The 22,052-nt window shown below is 35.3% G+C and overlaps 1 protein-coding gene across 3 annotated transcripts in view; it reads left to right on the forward strand.

Annotated features, from left to right (window-relative positions):
- Positions 1 to 22,052, forward strand: part of htt (huntingtin) — a 595,026-nt gene that overhangs the window by 454,459 nt on the left and 118,515 nt on the right. For all 3 annotated transcript variants that reach the window (XM_085807902.1, XM_085807903.1, XM_085807904.1), the window contains exons 36-37: positions 3,068 to 3,312; positions 11,664 to 11,787. In XM_085807902.1, coding sequence (XP_085664028.1) covers positions 3,068 to 3,312; positions 11,664 to 11,787 — 369 coding nt within the window. The remainder of the gene's footprint in view (positions 1 to 3,067; positions 3,313 to 11,663; positions 11,788 to 22,052) is intronic.

Below are 22,052 nucleotides of genomic sequence, written 5' to 3' on the forward strand. Positions count from 1 at the left end.
CTGCTGCTGTCGATAAGGAAGTGAACAGTGTAAAGAAATCCATAAAGACAGCTGGTCACTATTATGACCCCTTTAAATTCGAACATATGTCTTCCCGGCGACCCTCTCTAAAACTATCCGCATATGATGGAAAGACCTCCTGGCAAGTGTATAAGACAATATTTACTATGATATCGGAAGCGAATGCATGAGATTCCCAAGTAAACGCCTGTTATCTCGGCTCTTCTCTGAGAGCAGACGCAGCAGATATCCTTCAAACTCTACCCGTACCCGAAAACCAGAGGCTGGATTTCGAAGTTCTGTTCGGCGCGTTGGAGCTGCGCTTTTGTGAAGAAGCATTTAAAAAATTATAGCACACTTCAATTAAAATCTCGCTAACAGAAGCCCGCGGAACCTCTGCAGGAGCTCGCCATGGATGTTGGAAAGCTGTCTCATATCTCTTTTTCGGACTGCCCAACAGAAACAGGGGAAATCTTGTCTCTGCAGTACTTCATCGATGGCATCCAGGATCTCAAGATGCAGAAAGCCCTGCGAATGAATGATGTCAAGCATTTAAAAAGCGCTCTAGTGTACGCCATGAATTTCGACGTAGCCCAGCAAGCAACTCATAAAGACCGCCACCAAATCAGAGCTGCTCAAATCCAGCAGCCAATAGATCAAGTGACTGCTCGTCCAGATGATTTAGCCTTGAGACAGAATATGAGCGACCTAGAGTGGCAGAACTGCGGTGGTGAAGGCCATGTACGAAAGAACTGCAGAACATTCCAAGGCACGGAAGCAGGAAACAAATTAGTGGCCATCTTCGCGGAATGGAGGATGCTAGATATTCAAAAGCCTAATTTTAAGGCACTTACGATTTTTACAATGATTGGTGGTAGAAATGAACTTCATCATGGGACATATGAATGGAGTTCCTTGCAATATGACCACCGGTACTGAAGCCAATTTTACCATCATCCGGAAAGATATAGTTCAAGACCTGGAAGGTAAACTTATCTAGACCCCGGCCTGCTGCGTTATCCTCCAGATTGTGTTCGGTGATAAATCGAAATAGATGGAAAGTTAAACGTTAATATTACATTTGAGAGTGCTACTTACCGTCACACGGCTTATGTAGCAGATATTATCGACCCTTGCATACTGGGATTAGACTTTTTAATTTTTAATAATTTTTTCCTTGGGCTTTAAAAATAACGAACTGCATTCTGCCTCGTGAGAACATAACGCTGTTTGGAATTAAAGATAAAGGAGTTAGATCCGACAAGAAAATCCTAGCTCAAGATGATATCACAGTACCAGCAAGAACAGAATGTTTAATTCCTGGACCCATAGCTGAAAATAGAAATTTTTCCAACGGCATAATGGAGTACCAAAAGAACTGTAACAGCCCCAAAGGAGTACTAATAGCTCAGCACCTTTTGACCTATCGCGGACCGTCATTCCGGTGAGAGTTGCCAACGTAAGGGATGAAGCAAAAGTTATTATGAAAGACGAAGTGGTTGCTCCATTTACTCCAGTTACCTGCGTTAAACGATACAATAGTCCGCCAATCTGTGTGTCTTCCGAGATCCTAATATCGGAGTTATTGCAGAATGCACAAAGAAACAATTTATTCTTGACACGGATGCGAGTAATAAGAATATCATTGCTGTTTTGCCCCAAGAAATAAAAGGTCAAGAACGTGTCGTGGCATACTGAAGTTAGTGTCAATCTAAACTTTCTGTGTCACCAGAAAAGAAAAATCTTCCCATAGGTAAAGCAGTACAAAATTTCCACCATTATATCTAAGACAGAAAATTCCTGCTATGTTTAACTGCTTGTGTTTAACGTTCTTAGTAGTTTGAAATGTAACTGCTGATTGTGCCGTGTGATACTGAGAAGAGCTGTACGAGTATTTTTGGGGAAAATTCCAGAACTCTGAAGTGTTTCTTTTGGTAAAACAATTTTTGTCAAGCTGTCATCGGTTTTTGTGTGCATTGAATTCGTTACGAACCCGTACGCGCGCAACAATATATTACGGAAATATTTTTGAAATGCAATACATATTTACCATATGCATAGTTAATGGATCTTATGTTGTACAACTGTTAATGAGTTAAACATAAAAGTCTGCTATTGTATCAGAAACTAACATTTTAAAAATTATTATTTTATGGCTAAAGATAGAATGTTTATGCAGTGTAATGAAGTAAATTTTTTATTTCTGAATCATTGCACCTAAATTTTAAAGTAAATATTATTGAGAGTAAAGTAATAATGAATCGATTATAATAATGAAATAACAATATAATCTTATAAGGTATTTCTCTCGGCCTTCTTAGCGAGCTTTCGTGGTATAGTGGTCTGCACGCTCAGCGCGTAATTGAGAGGTCCGCGATTCGATTCCCGAAGTCGTTGCATAGTTTTCATCTTGCCTAAATCTTGCCAAAAAATCCTAATGTCTCTATAGTGGCGCCCGCACTAAAAGGGTGTTGAATGATGATTCTCCTCACCCAGGATTTGGCGATTGGATCTCCTAAAAACCCCAGTCGTCCTTTAAAAGGGGGAGTATATAAGGTATTTCTCCCGCCGTCTTAGCGAGCCTTCGTGGTGTAGTGGTCTGTGCGCTCAGTGCGTAACTGAGAGGTCCACGGTTCGATTCCCGGCGAAGGCGTTGCATATTTTCATCTGGCCTGCGTCCAAAAAATCCTAATGTCTCTACAATGTAATGAATATAATAATGATCAACAATGAGTATAATAATGAAAGTAAATATTACTGAATATCACGCTTCATGTTTAATTATAACAGAGTCTACATCTTTGACGATTAACCATTTCGTTGACCAAAATATAATCTTAAAATATTTTTGAAAAGTCCATGAATGTGTGTCCAAGGCAGGTTTAAAAGCACACACACACACACAAAATAGTATTTATGTACATTGAATGTGTACTCTCAATAGAAGAACTGAAAGATAGTGATTAAAGTTTGAGAAAGTTAATTAACATTTTTTTTTTTTTTTTTTTTTTGATCTTATTCATGACTTATGATCCAGAAATAATTCTTTTTTCTTTTCAATTACCAGCCGAGTTTTTGGAAACGAGCTTTGCAGTGCTTGCAAAATATACATTTGACACAATCTGGGAAACTGTTGAACCTCTTAGTAGATAATTTTCTTACGTCTCATCACCTTCTTGTGGCCAATATTTGTGACAGACTTGCTTGTAAAAGGCTAGAAATCTTACTGTCCGAGCCTGCTGCTAAACAACTTTCTGTTCAAGATATTGACAAGTTGGTCAAAACTATGGAATCTTCTGGCATCAGCAAAAGGTATTTCTAAGTAAATTTTATGTTTATATGGACATTGAAATCTTATATAAAATGGATTATGTATAAAATTTGGTTTCTTAATCTTGAATCCTTAAAAAAAAATTGTGGGGAAGGGAGGCTTTCTTAGTCCTAAGTTTATTTTTTAAATTTGTATTTTTTTCTTTGTGTAATAATAATTTTCCTTAATGAATTCTTATTTGCTCTTCTGAAATAATAACAATAAATATATTTTTTTCAAATTTCAAAGCATTTCAGTACTCATCACTTTTAATTTTATTAGTAGGTTAGTTTCATTTTATGCTAATGTTTGCTGGTATAAAATGCTGTATTGCTTTGTGATCGATTGCAGTGAATAAGCAGTTTATTAAAAATAATGTTAATAATTATAATAGACCGGAAAACATGCTAGTGTGGTGTTTTCAGATAAGTTATAATAATTTGGTATATCTCCAAAGCGTTATTTTTATGCAAATTCATCAACTCATACTTAAAAATATTCCCATTAAACTTCAAAAACCAAGCTGTCAGCATTAGTATACTGCAGTGTATTTTTAAACTTCAAAAACCAAGCTGTCAGCATTAGTATACTGCAGTGTATTTTTTTACTTCCAGTGTAACACATTGGAAAAAATATACAGCAGTGATCTAAAACTCAAATTCCATACGGGCCGCATGCACGATCTGAAAACAGCTGGGAAGGGGGGGTCAGAATTTTTTTTAAAAATTTCAATCTGATTTTTAAATAACTAACCAATATTTAACTTAATCTCAAATTTCATTTACTAAATATTTATCAAAACATACAGTGGTGGCCAAAATTGTGGACACTTTTGGAAATTTTTATGTTTTTGACCTTTGTATGCTTATAGAAAACGTTACGTTTCACAAAATGCAAACTTGTATATATCATTTTAAAGAGAATTTATTACTGAATTCAATACAAAACACAAAATTCAATTATTTGCAATACAACAAAATTTAAACGATAATAGTTATCGATATACATTACATAGCGATACTTAGTAGGGTACCCTTTATCTTTGATTACAGCTTCACATCGACGTTTCATTGAGCTGACAAGAGTTTTAAGCTCTTCTTTCGTTATTACATGATGCCAGGAAACAATTATAGCCTCAATTAGTTCCCTTTTATTTGATGGGCGCCTCATTTGGACAAGAGTTTTCAAACGGTGCTACAAATTGCCGATAGGATTGAGGTCAGGACTGTTTCCTGGCCATGACAACAATTTAATGCTCTTTGTATGAAACCACTCTTTCGATATTTTGTCCGTGTGGCAAGGAGCAGAATCCTGCTGAAAAATAAATGAAGCATTGTTGGGAAAGAGATCTCTGATGGAAGGTAGAAGTTTTGGTTTTAGAATAGTGTCAATGTATTTTCTGGCATTCAGTGTCCCATCGATGACATGAAGGCGACCAATACCATCTGCTGACATGCATGACCAAATCATAACGCTAACTGTGTTCTTCACAGTTGCTTGAATGCAGTCAGGATGTAGCTCCTCTCCTATTCTACGTCTTACATATTTTCGCCCACCACTACCGAATAACGATAGCTTAGTTTCATTACTCCATATAACTTGTGACCGCTGATCATCTGTCCAATTAATGTGTTCCTTTTCCCACTGTAGTCTTTTTTTTTTTTTTTTTTTTTTTTTTTTTTTTTTTTTTTCCGTTGCTGAAAATTAAGATAAGGCTTTTTTCGTGGAATTCTACCTCTCAGTCAAACATATGTTAATCTTCTCCTGATTGTTCTTGAACTGACAGAAACACCAGCATCATTCACACACAAAATAGATCGCTTCTGATGGCCGCTGATGACATTTTTCTATCTTGGAGACATAGCCTTTTTATTCTTCTGTCATCAATAGATGTGGTGCACCATTTTTGGCCTTTTCCTTCTTTGTTGTTTATTGAATTTGTCTCCTGATATCGTAAACAAAACTTTAGGACTCTAGATGTAGTCACTGAACCACCCATCTGTCTCGCAATTTCAGCATAGGAAAGACCACTTTCTCGTAACACAATAATATTACATCTCTTTCTAAGTGTCCAATCTATTCTTTTATTTGATGTCATTGCTTCTTGACTAAATATTAAAAATTTTTACAAAAATTCCTACTTGTAATTGCAGTGTATAAGAAACAGGTCCTCCTTCTACAGAACAAAGCAAAATAATGAATTGTTTCAAATGTAAACATGATGTCAGCTTCTACTGGCAGTTACTAACATTTGATTGGTTCTCAGAACAAGAACAGTGATTGGCCAGGAAAGCTAGACATTACAAACCACTTCATAACTGTGTTTTTTATTTATATTAACGTACATATAACTTTTTTGTATTGCAAATAATTTAATTTTGTGTTTTGTATTGAATTGAGTAATAAATTTTCTTTAAAATGGTATATACAAGTTTGCATTTTGCAAAACGTAACATTTTCTATAAGCATACAAAGGTCAAAAACATAAAAATTTCCAAAAGTGTCCACAATTTTGGCCACTACTGTACATAAGCAAATTGTAATAATAATGCAAAAGAGATATTCGAGTTTATCATGCTTATTTTCTATGTGTAACAAATTTATGTTGGTTGCATTTCGTAATTCAAAGGTACTAGCAGCTAAATATTAAATTCTTGGACTGACTTCAAATAATTCTAATATGTTGAATTAACCACTAAATAACTTTTAACGTAAATTTAAAATAAAGAAATTGTGAAAACTTACCAGATTTTTCACAGGAAACTTCCCCAATGGAATAAAACTTGAGAATAAATACCGACAATCTCTTTTTTCTTTTATAATTATGTTAAATTTTTTATCAATTAATCGAGCCCTTTTATTAGACTTGTTACTTTTCAACCAATTAGTGCCTGACTCAAATTAAAAGTACTAACACATTAGGATAGGGCGAGGAAGAAGGGCACACCAGAATGTAAAAGTTTTACCTACCTTCGGCCTGACGAATAAATTTATTAACTGTACCGACGTTCCACCTTAGTCTAGTAATGCGGCCTACATGCAAGCTTACAAAGTTTATATTTTTTTCATTTCACTGGTAACGTAAATCTATCAATTCTTTTTCAATACATTCATTAGCACTCGCCCATATAAATACAATCGATATGTTTCTGATGTTGTTTATACTTATGTTTTAATTCTCATTTCCTGAAATGCGACGATTAATGTCTTTTTTCCTCCCTCTTAGCTCCTTTTGCTGGTCTTCCAGAGCGTTGTTATAAATGCGTTTACATACGTACTTTTGGCTGTGTGCCAGCGCTAGCTTCGAATTCATTTGGGATGTAATGACTGCTGAAATATTTGCTAGTACTTTTCTATTTTCTTAATAAACTCTATACTGCAATCCGCTCCCGAGTAAATTTATGCTTTATCGAAATCTATAATCATTGTATTATAACAAATATATAATTGGAATGTATTGGCGAGCGGCATAGCATTGCTTCGGGGGCCTCATGTAGCCCTCGAGCCAATTTCATACCACTAATATACCGAATTAATATTAGAGATAATGAAGCTATTAATTTCTTTCAAGTATAAATTTTGATAAAATAGAGATATACCGTATATTTCCATATATAAGCCGATAATTTTTGGAACTTTTTCTAAAGTTGAATTACGGGAATCAGCTTACGTACGAATCCACTATCTCGCAAAAAACATAGGTATTTTTCCGCTAACCGAGCGCAAGTTGTGAATTTCTAAATATCGCACTTGTTTATTTCTTAAGTATATAAAATATCATTAAGTTCTTTAACCAGTTACTTTGTTTTAATTCACTGTCCTATCGCTCTAATTGCCATTTTCCTGCCAGAATGTAAATTTCTAGCTTGTGTGATATTCAAATAATGTGGAAAGAATGTTTTAGAGGGTAAAATCACAGCGTGTTCTGCCTGCTTCAAGACCACGTTGCCAATTTGATTCTTTTGCGAATAGTATTCTGCGGCGTTGAGCATTCTCGCCATTGGGCTTGTTACGCCGACCTTAGGTCAGCGATAGCTTGCGCGTTGTTCGAACTGTGAAGCCGTTAGACCAACTTACTTTCTTAATTTTAGTTAATCCATTCTTTTTGATTTAAGCCATAACTGTTGGCTTCTGTAAGCACGAGTTGGTGCCGTCTATTAAACTTTATTTGAGTTAATAAAAGGGTTCTTTACATCCTTTTCCAGTCTGTGCGATACGTACAAGACATAGTGAAAATCCACATATAGTCTTTTAGAGTTTTAGTCTAGTTTATATTACCTAAGAAGATCAAACTCTACAATTGTAACGACAAAAGAAATAATTTAAATGAAATGAGTTTTTGGTTTTTAAAAACTGAGTTGTTTTATTTTCGAAACTGTTTATAAAATTCGCAAACAAATCTTTCGTCTGGGCGATGACGTAACAAACAGGTTTGTTACGTCATCGCCCAAACGAAAGATTTGTTTGCGAATTTTTCGCCCGTCTTTCTCTTCTCTCGAATTTGTTCCATACCGTTGTCAGAATGTTTAGCAAACGTGATCATGCATAATTCGAAATTTTCCGCATAAGGATTTCTCTTCCCGCTCACCTTTCAGACAAAAATTTAATCGCGTAGGAAACAAGACTAGCACAGATACCTCAGATTGTATAAAAGATCGAACCTGATTATGCCGCGAATATCGTGGCGTGTCTTGCCCTGGGACGAATAAGGCGTGGCTGGATATCCCAAGAGGGATATCAGTATATGGGGGAAAAAAAGAGGGCAAAAAAGGGTCAGGAAATCACAAAATACAAAGGAAGGGCTGGAACATGTGGGAAGCAAAACGAGTCATAACCAACGAGATAATATACTGGTAGAGAGCGTATTGCAACCTTCAACCGGTTCCAACCAACGAGATAATATACTGGTAGAGAGCGTATTGCAACCTTCAACCGGTTCCAACATTAGTGTCACGTGACTGCTGCGCGAATTCCGAAAGTGCGGAAATACTTTACATTGCTTTCTATGGGACGAAAGACTGCTGCTCTGCTTGGTCACATAAAATTTAAGTAAAAATGGTTATTCGCTGCAGCGCCTACGGATGTAAAGAAAGTTTCTTCATAGGTAAGTTAAAACTGCATGATTTATTATTTTATTTTCAGTATTTTTGTCATTTTACTATCTCTGTTGAATTGGTTGGAAAGTTTCAGCCATATTGTATAAGAAAATTGCCCCCGTATATGACATTTTCAGCATGTATTATTAGCATCAAAATATATTAAATACTGTGACACTATTTACTGGAATCACCCTTTACAAATAATTGAATTTTATATGTTTTTTCCGTGTATTCCGTTGAAATAGAAAGCTGCGCCAATTGGCGTTAACCTTTTTTCGCCAAGTCGTACGCGTTTTGATTTCATAAACAATTACTGCCTGCGATAAAAAAAAAACGCTATTATTAGCATTAAATTATTGAGAAAAGATTGTGCGATATGTTTACTTTGTTAAAAAAAAAAGCTAAAGATCTTGATTCATGTAACATTGAACATAAACAGTTAAACAGCATTATTTTAAAAATCAGATTACTTTTATAAAGCTCAATGCTTTATCATTATTTTCTATAAAATCAATTAAAATAAAAATAATCTGGATTATAATTCTGTCTCATCTACGATGCTGTTAGAAATTTATTGTAATTGAAAAAATGCGATGTGAAAAACTTATCATATTTTAAATAGTATTTAAAAAAAAAAAAGGAGAGTGAGAGAATTTTTAACTGTAATATCGTTTTGATCCTAATAATAAATACTGAGTTGAAGTTTGTTACCGTTTGATACATATTCAATATAAAATAATTTTTATAGTTAATAAGATGTATTGATCCCCCCATGACATACACAAGAATGTGGAAATCAGTAATTAAGATTGCATTATTTTGTTCCAGTAATATAATCTCAAGAAAAGAAAGGCAATCAATGGCATAAATACATATAATACAATGTGATTTTCTTTTTCTCTTTAGGATGCAATGCATTAAAATTAAACGATTTTTTTTTTTTTTTTACCTTCTCAAATATTATAACAGTAGTGCAATTAATTTTTTAACGTTATTCAAAATTAAAGTTTCCATCTCAATTTTTTATTATTTATTTTAGATTTCCTTCCTAAAATTATTTAATCTAAACATCTTAAACAATGGTGCAAGTAATTTAAAGCAATTATTAAAAATATAGATAAAATATTCAGGAAAAAAGGGGTTAAGTTATATCTAAATATAATTGTAAAAAATCGAACAACCTAATTCGAGGCCGTTGTCTGCTGACTGCTAGCAGACGGAAATAAAAAGTACTACCTGCCATATCAAAAGCGGGCCAAACTGGCGATGAACAGCTTAAGCTATCACTCCCAAAGAGCGCCAAGAGTATTAGTCACGTGGTATATGTTGGAGACACCCTAGCAGACGAATTCTCTGTGGGTGAGCCGTCTACCTGTTATATGAAGTCGTTGGTCATAACAGTGTGTGTTAGCCGTGCTCAGGCGGTAAATCGAAATATAAAATTACCATTCTGTAGCTGCTAAATATTAACTTCAAAATAGAAAAGTTGAACAAACAAGAATACAAAATAGAATACAAGAATACAAAATGAATGAATGAATAAATAGTAATGTTATGTATCATGCAGGATACAAGCTGCAGAAAACTAAGCTTGTATATATTTATGAGATTACAGAATTTAAGTGGAAAAATTTTCGTTGGTCCTCAGATGTACTTCAAATGGTCTAAAACCATACCCCGCTTCTAGAATTCATAGTTTAAATGATTGAACGAATTTAAATGTTCACAACCAAATGCTTTTCCGTAAAATTTTATTCACTTGCATTTCAGTATTTCCTAGTTTAATGTCTTCGTGGAGAGTTTGATTTCTAACGTAATAATGAGCATATGGCTACGAAGATAGTGATTTTGAACTCTTTGCAAATTTAAGGAGATAATTTTTTGTAGCAAATGTCCATGCAGGTGAGGCGTAAACAAAAACAGGTATAACAACTGACGTATAAACAAGACGTTTCTTCCTTAGGTCCTGGAATATTTTTCAACCAAGGGAAGTAGACTATTAATGACTTTGGCTGCTTTATTCTTAACGTTATTTATCTAATCGTTCCATTTAAATTTTATGTTAAATGTAATACCCAAGTATGTAACTTTGTTGACCATAGGTACTATTTCATTGAAAAGTGTAAGTTGTCGAGTGGGTTTTCTTGCCTTTTTTCCTTCTAATAATTAGGGATTGTGATTTTTGAGCATTGATTGCTGTTCTCCAGGAAGTACACCAATTCTCTATATTGGGTAGTTGATCGCAGCTTTTTATTGCATGATTAACATTAATTGATTTTGCAGAAAGTACCGCATCATTGGCCTAACATCCAAGGAAGTAATATGGGTTGACATTATCCTTGAGAAAATCGCAGCTTACCAGTGGCCGAGCGATAAAATCGCTGAACAGGTAGTTTCGATCTGGGTTCGAATCTAGGCGAACGGGCTGCGCTTTTTCTTGGCTTTCCTCGTGTGTAACATGTATACGAGCCAGTTTCCCTTTGAAAGACCTCCACAAAGTATACTTTCCCTTAGGTAGATTTCCTGAGTGTGCTCTGCCATAAAAATTAAGCAAAACCGAACTTTCGAAAAATCAGCCACGTAGAAAAGGTAAAGAATGGAGCCAAGGATCGACACTTGGGGAACACTGGCTCTAGTCGGTCTGATTTTAGAGTCGTCATTTCCATGGACAACAAAGAATTTTCTGTTAGTGATGAAAGTAGGCTAATTGTTTCTCTATCAAGGTTCAAATGAATAAGCTTATAAGCAAGCCCTTTATGCCAGACGCCGTCGAACGCTTTCATCTTTCTAGTATCAGTAAGACAACATTTTCTGTGTTATGAAGGGACACCCACAAACTCAGTCAACCGTACTATTTAGTAGCAGACAGCGATCTTTTAAAAACAGATTTCTCCTTGGGTAATGGTAGCAAGTAAGGCTGATCTCTGTAGAGTATGATTCTTTCATAAATCTTACCAAGTCCGGCTCTTAGGAAAATGGCACGGTAAGCGTCTGGCTTTGTAGAGCCCTTGCCAGGTTTAGGCAGCAGCTTGATTTTAGCACACTTTCGGGAAGAAGGTATTTGCGGGAAAAACATGATATCGTTGTGACTATGGGACTTCTTAATTTTTAATTTATTTATTTATTTATTTATTTATTTGTTTACCTACAGAACCATCGAAACTAGACCTGCAAAACTTACAAATATTACGCTGATTCTTCTTGTTTTGACTTCTCCAATAAACACATTCTAATTGTTTTCTTTTCTATTTTAGGCATAAGAATTTTATGCTACTCTGTGAAAAATTAAAAGCGGTGCTGTCAGATGAATTGTCTCCTTCATCAACTCATCCTTTGCTCCAACCAATATTTAAAATTCAAGATACTGCATTAAACAAGGTTTTTGTTTCCCATTTTTTCATTTGATATTGTATTATAAATTAATTTTATTAAGTGATTTCTTTATAAGCATACCAGTATGCATTGTGTTTTAATGATGCTGTTTTTGTGCCATTATGCTGCCATGGTACTATTTATGTTGTAGCATAGCAGCAATATATTACTGTTCTTAATTAATGTCTTTGCCTAATATGTGCATCTCTGGTAGTTTCTGTCAGAGTACCTATACTATGGAACTTTACATTTAAATATACAGTACCTTGGACTGGTGATATTCATTCTGTGTGACTCCTTGAAAAATTTGGTACATATTTCTTCCAGAAATTCTTCCTATATTTGTCCCTCCCCCCTTCAATGCTTGTTTCGTCGGTCTTGCTGTCTCGCATTGTCTTGCTGAAAGGTGAGGTGATGGGAGCCCCAGAAATATTCACAGCTATGGGTATTAAAACTTCAGTAATGCAATGTTAGGCAGTTGAAGTACCAAATATGTGAATTGGAGTTGAATAACAATGTTTTCAATACTGTCAATCTAGGTGCTAGGACACTATAAAAATTGTAACTCGCTTTTGCTAATCTGGTTCTTTTCTTTTCTTTTTGTGGATAGAAGATGCCATTTCAGTATTTATCTACATCTTTATTCACACAAAAATATACAAACTGTGTACAAATTATTACACTGCATGCAATTCCTTTATGCACAACTAAATGTTCGTGCACATCATACTCGCCAGTCACGCTTCAAGTTCCCTCTCTTGGGCTTGACTCCATCAGTCCGCAAGGGGGACTGATGGCTATGCTACCTCTATTAGAGATGCAGACGAGATATCTGTCATGGTCCACCAGTGGCCGAATGGTAAAATTGTTGAACATTGATAATTCAATCCAATAAACTGGCTGGCTACATAGAAATTTTCATGATGTTCCCACTTTTGTAATGGTTCGCAATACTTCCCTGCTGAGTAGAAAACGGCTTGGATCACTTCAGTTCTCAAGCCACACAGTCCAGCTACTGAGCCTAGCTCCTATAGGCTCATCAGTTTGCTACCCTGCCTTAGTAAGCTCATGGAAGAAGTTATCCTCAAACGGGTAAAGAAACAATATTCTCATTCCTCAGTAGTTTGTATTTTGCAGGAATTTATCTACCTCTTATCAACTATATCAGGTTGTTGAAAACATCTCACAGGGCTTGCTCCAAAAGATATTCACTGGAGGACTGTTCATTGCTATTGCCAAAGCTTTCTGCTTGGTTGGGCACACTCATTTCCATAATTCACAATCTGGAGTTCACAGATTACATTACACACATAATTAAATCCTACCTAACAGGTAAGCACTTTGTCATTGAAATTTCTGGTACACAGTCAACACACCATGCTCTTTTAGCAGGTGTACCACAGAGGTCCTTACTTTGCTCCATTTTATTCAATATTTATTTGAAAGACATTCCTAGCACACACTACACTCGCAATGTATGCTGATGATACGGTGCCCTTGCGCAAAACGCATTTCTTAGTCCAGTCATCCAACATCTTCAAAGCCACATACATACATTAGAGGCATGGCTTATTAAATGGAAAATCTAAGTCAATGTGGGCAACACCCCTGCGGTAATTTTCACCAGGGGGGGGAGAGAAAATTCACCAGCATCTGCAGTTATATAGAACAGTTCTGCTCTAGGCTAAGCAAGTCCCTTCTCTTGGGGTGATCCTCACTAATTCTCTCACTTGGACCCCACACATGCATTCTATTACCCAGAAGTTTTGAGCTCTTAACCCATTAACCGCCAAAACTACAAGGAATGTTTCTTTTCTCATGAAAATAATAACAAATATTAAATTAAGCATTTATAACATAAATTTACATAGAAAATTTAAAAAAATGCTCTTACCTGTGGAAAAAGTGAGCGTTGCGTTTGTGCAACGTCAGCGGAATAAGACTACAGATGTTTAGTGAGTAGGATTGTATTCGTGTGATGTTTCTTTTGAGTGGGGTGTAGGATTACTTTTTAGCTGTATAACGTTTTATATATCTACAAATCACTTTACTTGTAATTAATTTAATATTAAAATATACATTGTATTTCATTTACAAATACAGATTATTTCAATTGGAAGATTCAAGCATGAAAAGCTTGATTACAATCATGATGTAAAGCTAGATTACATACTTTGCATCTATAAACAGTCTGGCTGTGTTACTCTTTACAACAAAGTCTTTTGTTATCAACGGACTTTACGATAAAATGTCTACCATCTCCATGCAAGGGTTTTTGAATGCTGAATTTACTAGGTCTTCCTGTTGCTGATCTATTTCTGGCTAATTCTACTCTCAATAGGAGTTTGCAAAAGGAATAATGCATTCTTGTGTCTGAAATCTAAAAGAGACTTTATATTTCCAGTAGTAAAAAGTAAAGATATTTAATAAGTTTAGATACGGTCTCACCTCATATAATTTATCAGTATTGTCAAGTTGACTATTATCAAATGCAAATTCTGCTTCATATTCCTGTACTACAAACGTGATATCGATTCTCGTACAACAGGAACAGAAATGTCCTTATCAAAAGACCAATGCATTTTTTCTTGAGGTAAAGAATGATATCCTGTAAGCAATAATATTCCAATAAATCTTCTCATATAGGCTTCAGATGCAATAAATTCTGGGCCTATTTTTTTTTTTTTTTTTCCCTGAGCATATATATTTGTCTGTTCAACGAGAAGAGAGTAAATGTCTAAACCAAAAAGAAAATCTGTGCATTAGTTTTACCTTGTATTTTGTCTTTTATAATTTTTCTTTTATCTCTTTCTTCATGTTCTTCCTGAGACATAACTCACAGTTCCTTTTTTATCCACTTAAGGATTTCTGTCTTCTGCTTTTTAAACTTTTTAGTATGACTATAACTGCTTTTAGAAAGCTGAAACTTGCTTCTTATGTGAATTTCAACTTCCCCAGCAGTATCATTTGGTAAAATATCATTATCATTATTTAAAACATTGCCATTCCTTTCTTCTTCGTCACTAACTTCTGCAATTTCTGGGGGAACAACAACAATATCAGTTTCATTCTGGTCATTATTAACATTATCATCATCTGTTTCTTCATTAAAAAATCTTTGAAGTACTTCTTCTAATGTAAGATACCTCGTTGTAGACATTTTTAAACAACCAGAACATTGAAAGGAATGAGTGAAAAAAAAGATTGACTACCCGTTTCCTGCTGACGTTGTGTTAGCACAACACCTGTTTTCCCTTCCTTCCGAACACAAATATAAACATCTGACTGACATAATGTTCTGATAAACGGTGACCTTGGCTAAAAATATATCACTCATAAAGACAGCGATTCTTTCGTTAAATATTTTCAGCAAAAATACCCGGTTGAAAATTTTGCTTAAAGTATGAGTTTAATTATTATAAACAAAATTATTGTTGAAGGCAAATATTTTTTACAGAAATAATCTTCATAATATTCCTTACACAAAATCATCTGCTGGTATAAAATATCTTAGGTAGTTATAATTATATACGCATTTATTTTGACCGTTGCATCAACGCAGCACCAGCGGTTAATGGGTTAAAGCTAAATTCTACCCCTTAATTGCTCAAAACAGCGTTTTATCGATCAACAAGAAGTTACTCATTTATAAGTCCATGTTGTGACCCATATTATGATATGCCTGTCCAGTCTGGGCATATTCTTGTAAATCTTACATGAAAAAACTTCAAACTGCACAGAACTGTGTTCTGCAGCAGATCTCCACACATTCATAACAATCAATGTAATTCACGAAGAACTTGGCATTGTTCAACTAAGATCGTTTTATTACCATCTTGCATGAAAATTCCATGCAAAAATGAGAACACTTAATCATCCTGATCAGGCTAAAAAGCAGCCCATGGTCATATTTCAGCCTAGGTTTTTCATGGAATAGTTAGTATTTTGTGTCATATTATTTTATAATTTTACTTTCTAGGTTTCTTGTACTATTTTTACTGTTTATTATTGTATTTTTTCATTTTAAATTGTGTATGACATATAGTAAATTTACCACTATGACCATTTGCATTGTGCATTTAAGTACTTTATGTTTCCAGGTCAATCAGCTTTCTGAACATTCTTCCTCCAGTTAATTAACTAACATTAATAATATATTAAAAAATTCTTAATATTCAGATTTATCTTTTTTAAGGTATTTCCCCACCTTTTTAGCATGCCTTTGCGGTGTAATGGCCAGCACACTCGGCGCGTAATTGATAGGTCCGTGTTTCGAGTCCCTGTGAGGACATTGCTCATTTTTCATCTTTCTTGTTTCGAAATAACCTAATGTCTCTACACTGTCGCCCAAACTAAAAAAAGTGGATGATGATGATTCTCCACCACCACGATTTGGCGATTGGGTGACCTAATCCCCAGTCACCCTTTAAAAGGGGGAGTATATAAGGTATTTCTCCTGCTTTCTTAGCATGCCTTCGTGATGTAATGGCCAGCACACTCGGCATGTATTCGAGAGGTCTGTGGTTCGAGAATTCCGGCTAGGGCATTGCTCATTTTTCACCTTTCCTGTTTCGAAATAACTTAATGTCTCTACATCTTTTACGTATTACTTAGTATTTTGTAACTTTTTATCTTCGATTTGGGGTAGGGCACCAGGGTGTTGTAAACACCGTTCCATGGCACTGCATGGCTAGATAAGCAATAATTCAGAATTGCACAAAATGAACCAACTTGAATGTGTTGAACTTGAACTCCCAGGAAAGCAGACATATTGTTATTGTATCTTTCATCTTTATGTCCCAGACAGATGGTTCTTCTACCTCTCTTTAGTGTAGTTTTAGCACCAGGTATAGATACAAGTAGGCATAACACCTGAATTTCACCTTTTACAAAATAATTATTTTTTTTACATCATATTCGCTACACCATACTTAATGTTGCAGTGGAGTTTTTTTTTATTTTATTATTATTATTACTTAGTTTAAAATTAGTAGTTGATCTAAGCCAATTACTTAGCATTATAGGCTTAACAATGGTATTCTGCTACCAAACAGGACGTATATATCATATTTTATCATTTCAAAATTTTTTTTGCAGATTTTTAAGAACTAGCTCCTCTCTCTCTCTCTTTCATTTATTTATTTTTTTTTTTGTTTGTTTGTTTAAATTCAAATTTTTATTTTTATCATTTTAGTTTCAATTTTGACATCTTGGATTACTTTTTACATGTTTTTTAGGTTCCGTCTATTTAAACTGAAATAATAAATAAATATAAATAGGTTAGGTTAATTAATTACGGCAAAGCCTCAAGGGCTATCTGCCTAAGGGGAAGGATGCCTTGGTGGAGGACTTTCTAAGGGAAATTGGCTCGTATACACCTAAATATAAATAAATAAAAAATATAAAATAAAATATATTATATTATAAATATATGTAAAATATTAAAAAAAAAATACGATGGCTTTGCTCTTTGCGAACACACAACCTTTATTTAATTTTCTGCAATTTAGGATCTTCCCCCTAGCCAGTACCTTCCAGAACATTCGCGTCTTTTACATAACCGCTACTATAAATACTGAGTGCGCGCCATTTTGCGTCAGAAGCTTCTCTTTCCCTGTGCGGCTACGACCTATGCTGCTACGCTTCTCATCTTTCTTTCTTTGTTAGAATGTTATGACGCAGAAAGTCAAAATTTAATTGTACTTAGTAACTCATTATTGAATATGTAATTTGGAGAACTTCGTTGGAAAAGGAAATTGATCTGCTATTTGGTTTAAATAAATATGTGCAATTAAAAGTGAAATTCCTCTGTGTATCGTCATTGGATATTCTCCTTACCACTCTGCAAAAACCATGCCTGAACTTTGATGCCAAGCTTCATCGCGACTGCCGAAATATCACATATATATATTATATATAAATATTATAAAATCTTTAAGCCTTTTTGCTAGTTTTAAGTTTTTAATTCGACCTGTATGGATTCAAAATTTACATTTATATTTATTTTTCCATGTGTTGTATTGCTTATATTTGCATGTTTTGTTTTGTTGTTCTGAGTCGATCTGCTCAAAATAATATATTTTTAAAAATTTTAATAGTTTTTAATTTTTATGCAATTTACAATTTTTTGCACTGCTTGCTATGGAATGTAGACATTGGTATCATAAAGACACAGATTACGTTCATTGTTTTTCTGAGAATATTTCAAGTTTTAAACTTTAATTTGCGTCTTCTTGGTTCAGAAAAAAGGCTGATTTATTTATTTATTTTGTTTCACCAATGACGGTTTCACTTCAGTTTGACAATGCAATGAAACATGTAAATTTTTTATTTTGTTTTTGGCTTTGATATGTTTTGCTCCACCTTTTTTTCAGTTTGAAAGTGTGTTTCTAGAATTTTAGTGTTTGCACTTTTTTTTTTCTTTTCGAATTGAATGTGGAATGAATTTTAAGCTTAGTGTATTATTTAATTAATTTTGCATTATATATATGTAAGATAAAAAATATGTAAAACCCTATCATTCTCCCTCTCTGTTCTAAAAGTCATAATAACTTTTCTCGATTGCATCATTTCTAGATGATTTCATCTTGCATGGCCTGTGCAACGCTGATGGCGTAACTCTTGGGAACTGAAACTTTTCTAACCTAAACCAAAACTTTTCTCTTAACAGACTGCCATATTGGATAAATGCGCAGTTAGCTTGCAGCTTTTTGCCCCTTGGACACTGTTTCATTTCACTGTGCTTTGTTGTGCTGCTAACTGTGCCGTTATTTAAAATGTGATGCTCTATATAAAATTGTGGTGTGACAGTATTATATTATGCTCATGATCATATGTATAATGAAAAATAATTAGTTCGTGTCCAGCAATAAAGGTAATATTCAGTTTTCTGCTACGTATGTCTACAAGTCTCTCCTTCGAGTGTCATCTTTCTAATTGTGCAGCAGTCTCTCCAAGTTTTTATCATGCACACAGTGTGTGTAACACTGTAACTAACACTGCTCAAAAGCTACTAAAATTTTGTACGGGACTAATGATTACATGAAGAAAAAGATTCTGTTTTTAAAGTAGCTGGTAGGGAAGATATAGCACTGTTGTAGTATACACAGCTGAGAATTAGACAAATAAATAACAAACAAACAAAGTTCAGTGCAACATCGCTTTAATGCAGCAATTGATCTGCCCCAAATGATTGCGGAGGTGGTATTTCAGTGCACCATACCACTTTATTCAATAAAAGTAAGGGCAAAGACCACTTTAAATGTGACCATCCTTCGCACGTACCACACAATGCATCATGTATGCAATATTCTTGGAAGCCATGTATGCAATTTCATGGTACATGAGCCTGAGTACTAATAACAAAATGTTTGTGCTTCAAAACTTAAAAAACACTGTATGTTTTTCATTTTCAAAGAAATATGTTTATTAAACTAATAATTGATCAAAAGTATCACATATTAGTATTACTTAATATAGTCGCCATAATAGCTGTTAATTACCATTTAATAAAGGGTTTATTTTTCTTGGGATAAACAGTTGATTCCGGTTTATCGGACCACATTGGGAAGCGATCGTTTTGGTCCTAATAACCGGCTGGTCCGATTACACGAACAAACAACATAGGCCATCTATGTTGTAAGACGGAACGTGCTATATGTAGCAAACGGTAAATGTACATGTAAATCATGTACTAAAATGTAATTATGAACTTAATGTTGCGGTACACACGTACGGCGAACATACATGTACAAACAAGAAATACAGTCAAACTTTTTTTCATTGAGAAAATTAATTTAGAAACAAATTCTAAGAAGCAATCTCCACGATACTCAACATGCGAAGCACAATAAAAGCAGTTTCTTATGAAGTTCCAGTCAGCATTTGAAGAACATATCCAATATGATCTGACGCGTTCTCTTGACGGATTGCTCGTGAACGAAATCGCCACAAGCATCTAACGCAGCAATTGGGACTGTCTTCCTTTCCCTCTTGCATGAAATACCGACGCAAAGTTTCAATGCATTTCCTTGCATCCTGTATTGTCACTTGCACCAACTTATTAGCAGCATCATCATCATCACTTTCTTGGTCTTCCGGTGCTGTCATGTGTTTTGCTGCAATTCGAGCAACGATTGCAGCGTCGTAATCTGCATTTTCATCGTAGCATTGAAGCTCGTTGTCTATGGATAAAAATTCTTCGCAATTTTGTATCTGTTGAAGTTCCACATGTAAATCATCATTTTCGCTTTCAATCAGCATGTCCGTATCCATCTCCAAAACCAAGTGCTTAAAGCCATCGTGAGAAAAACAGTTCTGAATTCTCTCACTGCTCACTTTTCGCCAGCTGTCGGCCACAAATGTAACTGCTTGTAAGATGTTGACCTTTGCTCTGACTTCGCTGGCTTTTGACGATGAAGTCAGCAGACTTTCTTCAATTGCTTCAAGGATGTAATTAACCAACCTTGCACGATAAAGGGTCTTCAAATTTTTTATGATGCCCATGTCCATTGGCTGGACCAAAGCTGTGGTCCTGGGAGGTAGAAATTCCAGTTGGACTTTCGTCAAGCAATCTAAATGAGGATGTGCTGCACAATTGTCAAGAAGAAGAAGCACTTTTCTCGACTGGCGTTGTAGCTCTCTGTCCCAATCCTTCAGCCATTCTTTAAAAAGTTCAGAGGTCATCCACGCATTTCTGTTCGCACGATACACAACTGGTAAACTCTCCATCCTAAGTCCTTTAAAGCAGCGAGGCTTAGTGCTTTTTCCTATAACCAACAGCTTCCCCTTGTCCGTTCCTGATTAAGCAGCGCAACACAGTTATGCGATTCATCGCTTTTTTGGAGCCAGAGAGTGCAACATGTTTGTAACTTAACGAGCCATCCGGTGTAGCACGATAATACAGCCCAGTCTCATCAGCATTGTAGATGTCATCTGCTGAAAAAATTTCAAGAAGCTCGGGCAGTTTTGCTGATTTCCAATCTTCAGCATTTGCACTATCAGCACTTTTTTCTCGCCATGTGGTTTCTTGAACTTTATGTCATGTCTAGATTTCCATTGAGACAACCAACCGTCCGTAGCTTTAAAGGTCATTGTCGCACAGCGTTTTAACGAGTTCTTCTGCTTTGCATTTTAACATTGGGCCGCTTACTCGCACATATCATCCAGTAACAATGACAAATCATTCATTAAGGGCCTTATCCACATCTGGGTCCTTGCCTTCACGCTTCCGTTTTTTGGAAGTTCCTCCTCGTCCTTCACATTGTGCCCATTCTTCTCGCAGGTCATTCTCTTGTTTTATCAAGCGCGAAATTGTAGTCTTGCCAATCCGGTTATTTCCACCAACCGACGCTGACTAGTGTTTCATGGTTGTTGCTTGATCTTATCCAGGAAATCAATTTTTTCAGCTAACGTCAAGTCCCGTCGTGGTATTTTGGCAGGGGAGACAAGACACGCGCACAGTTCACTGACTAAAGTGGTCTGAACAAACCTTGGTGTTTCTGGTTCAAGATGTTGAGGTCAAGAGGGAGATAAAATGCTCACCATTCAAAGCTTTGGCACTAAAATCATCCCAAAAGGGGTGATGAAATGATAGCTTTCTTGTATAAACTTTAATCATGATTCACAGGCGGGAATTCCTTTCAGGTGGAGCCGGACACTCTATTGTTCATTTCCTCGAAACTCGGAGGCGCAGGTAAAAGAAAATGGTGCGCGTGTTCACCCCCCACCGGTTTTGCTTTTGTCATGCACTTTAGGGAATTTCTGACCTTTGATAAAGCATTTTCCTGAGGAGCCGCAACTACAGATCCTCCTATATGTCGCAGACTACCTGTACGTCCGCTGTACGTGGCCGACTTGTGGTTTCTGTTTCTTATTCTCTCTCACGTTTTTTGGTCCGATTAAATGGAATTTTGGTTCAAATAAGCGAATATTAGGCTTATGTACATAGGATTTGTTTCGGTTCTTTAGGATTTGGTTCGAAAAAGCGGCTGGTCGGATTATTCGGTGGTCCAATTAACCGGATTCGAATGTACTCAATTTCTGAGCTCTCTAGCTCTCTAAGCATCACCGTGAGTTCTATATGATACATTCTGATCTGATTTTTTTGGCTGTTTACTTTTGGTTGGGAGTTTTTTGTTGTATGGAGCTAAGTTCTTGTGAAATTTGCTCTTGAATTTCAAGCTTCTTTCAATGGAAAAAAATATTTGCTTAAAAAATATAAATCTAATAATTCAACTATATGTAGTATTTTCTTTATTCTGTTGTAATTA

Source organism: Stegodyphus dumicola, chromosome X1 (genome assembly GCF_044657685.1).
Source record: "Stegodyphus dumicola isolate Sdum_Otavi_A_Nest chromosome X1, ASM4465768v1".
NCBI classification, from domain to species: domain Eukaryota; kingdom Metazoa; phylum Arthropoda; class Arachnida; order Araneae; family Eresidae; genus Stegodyphus; species Stegodyphus dumicola.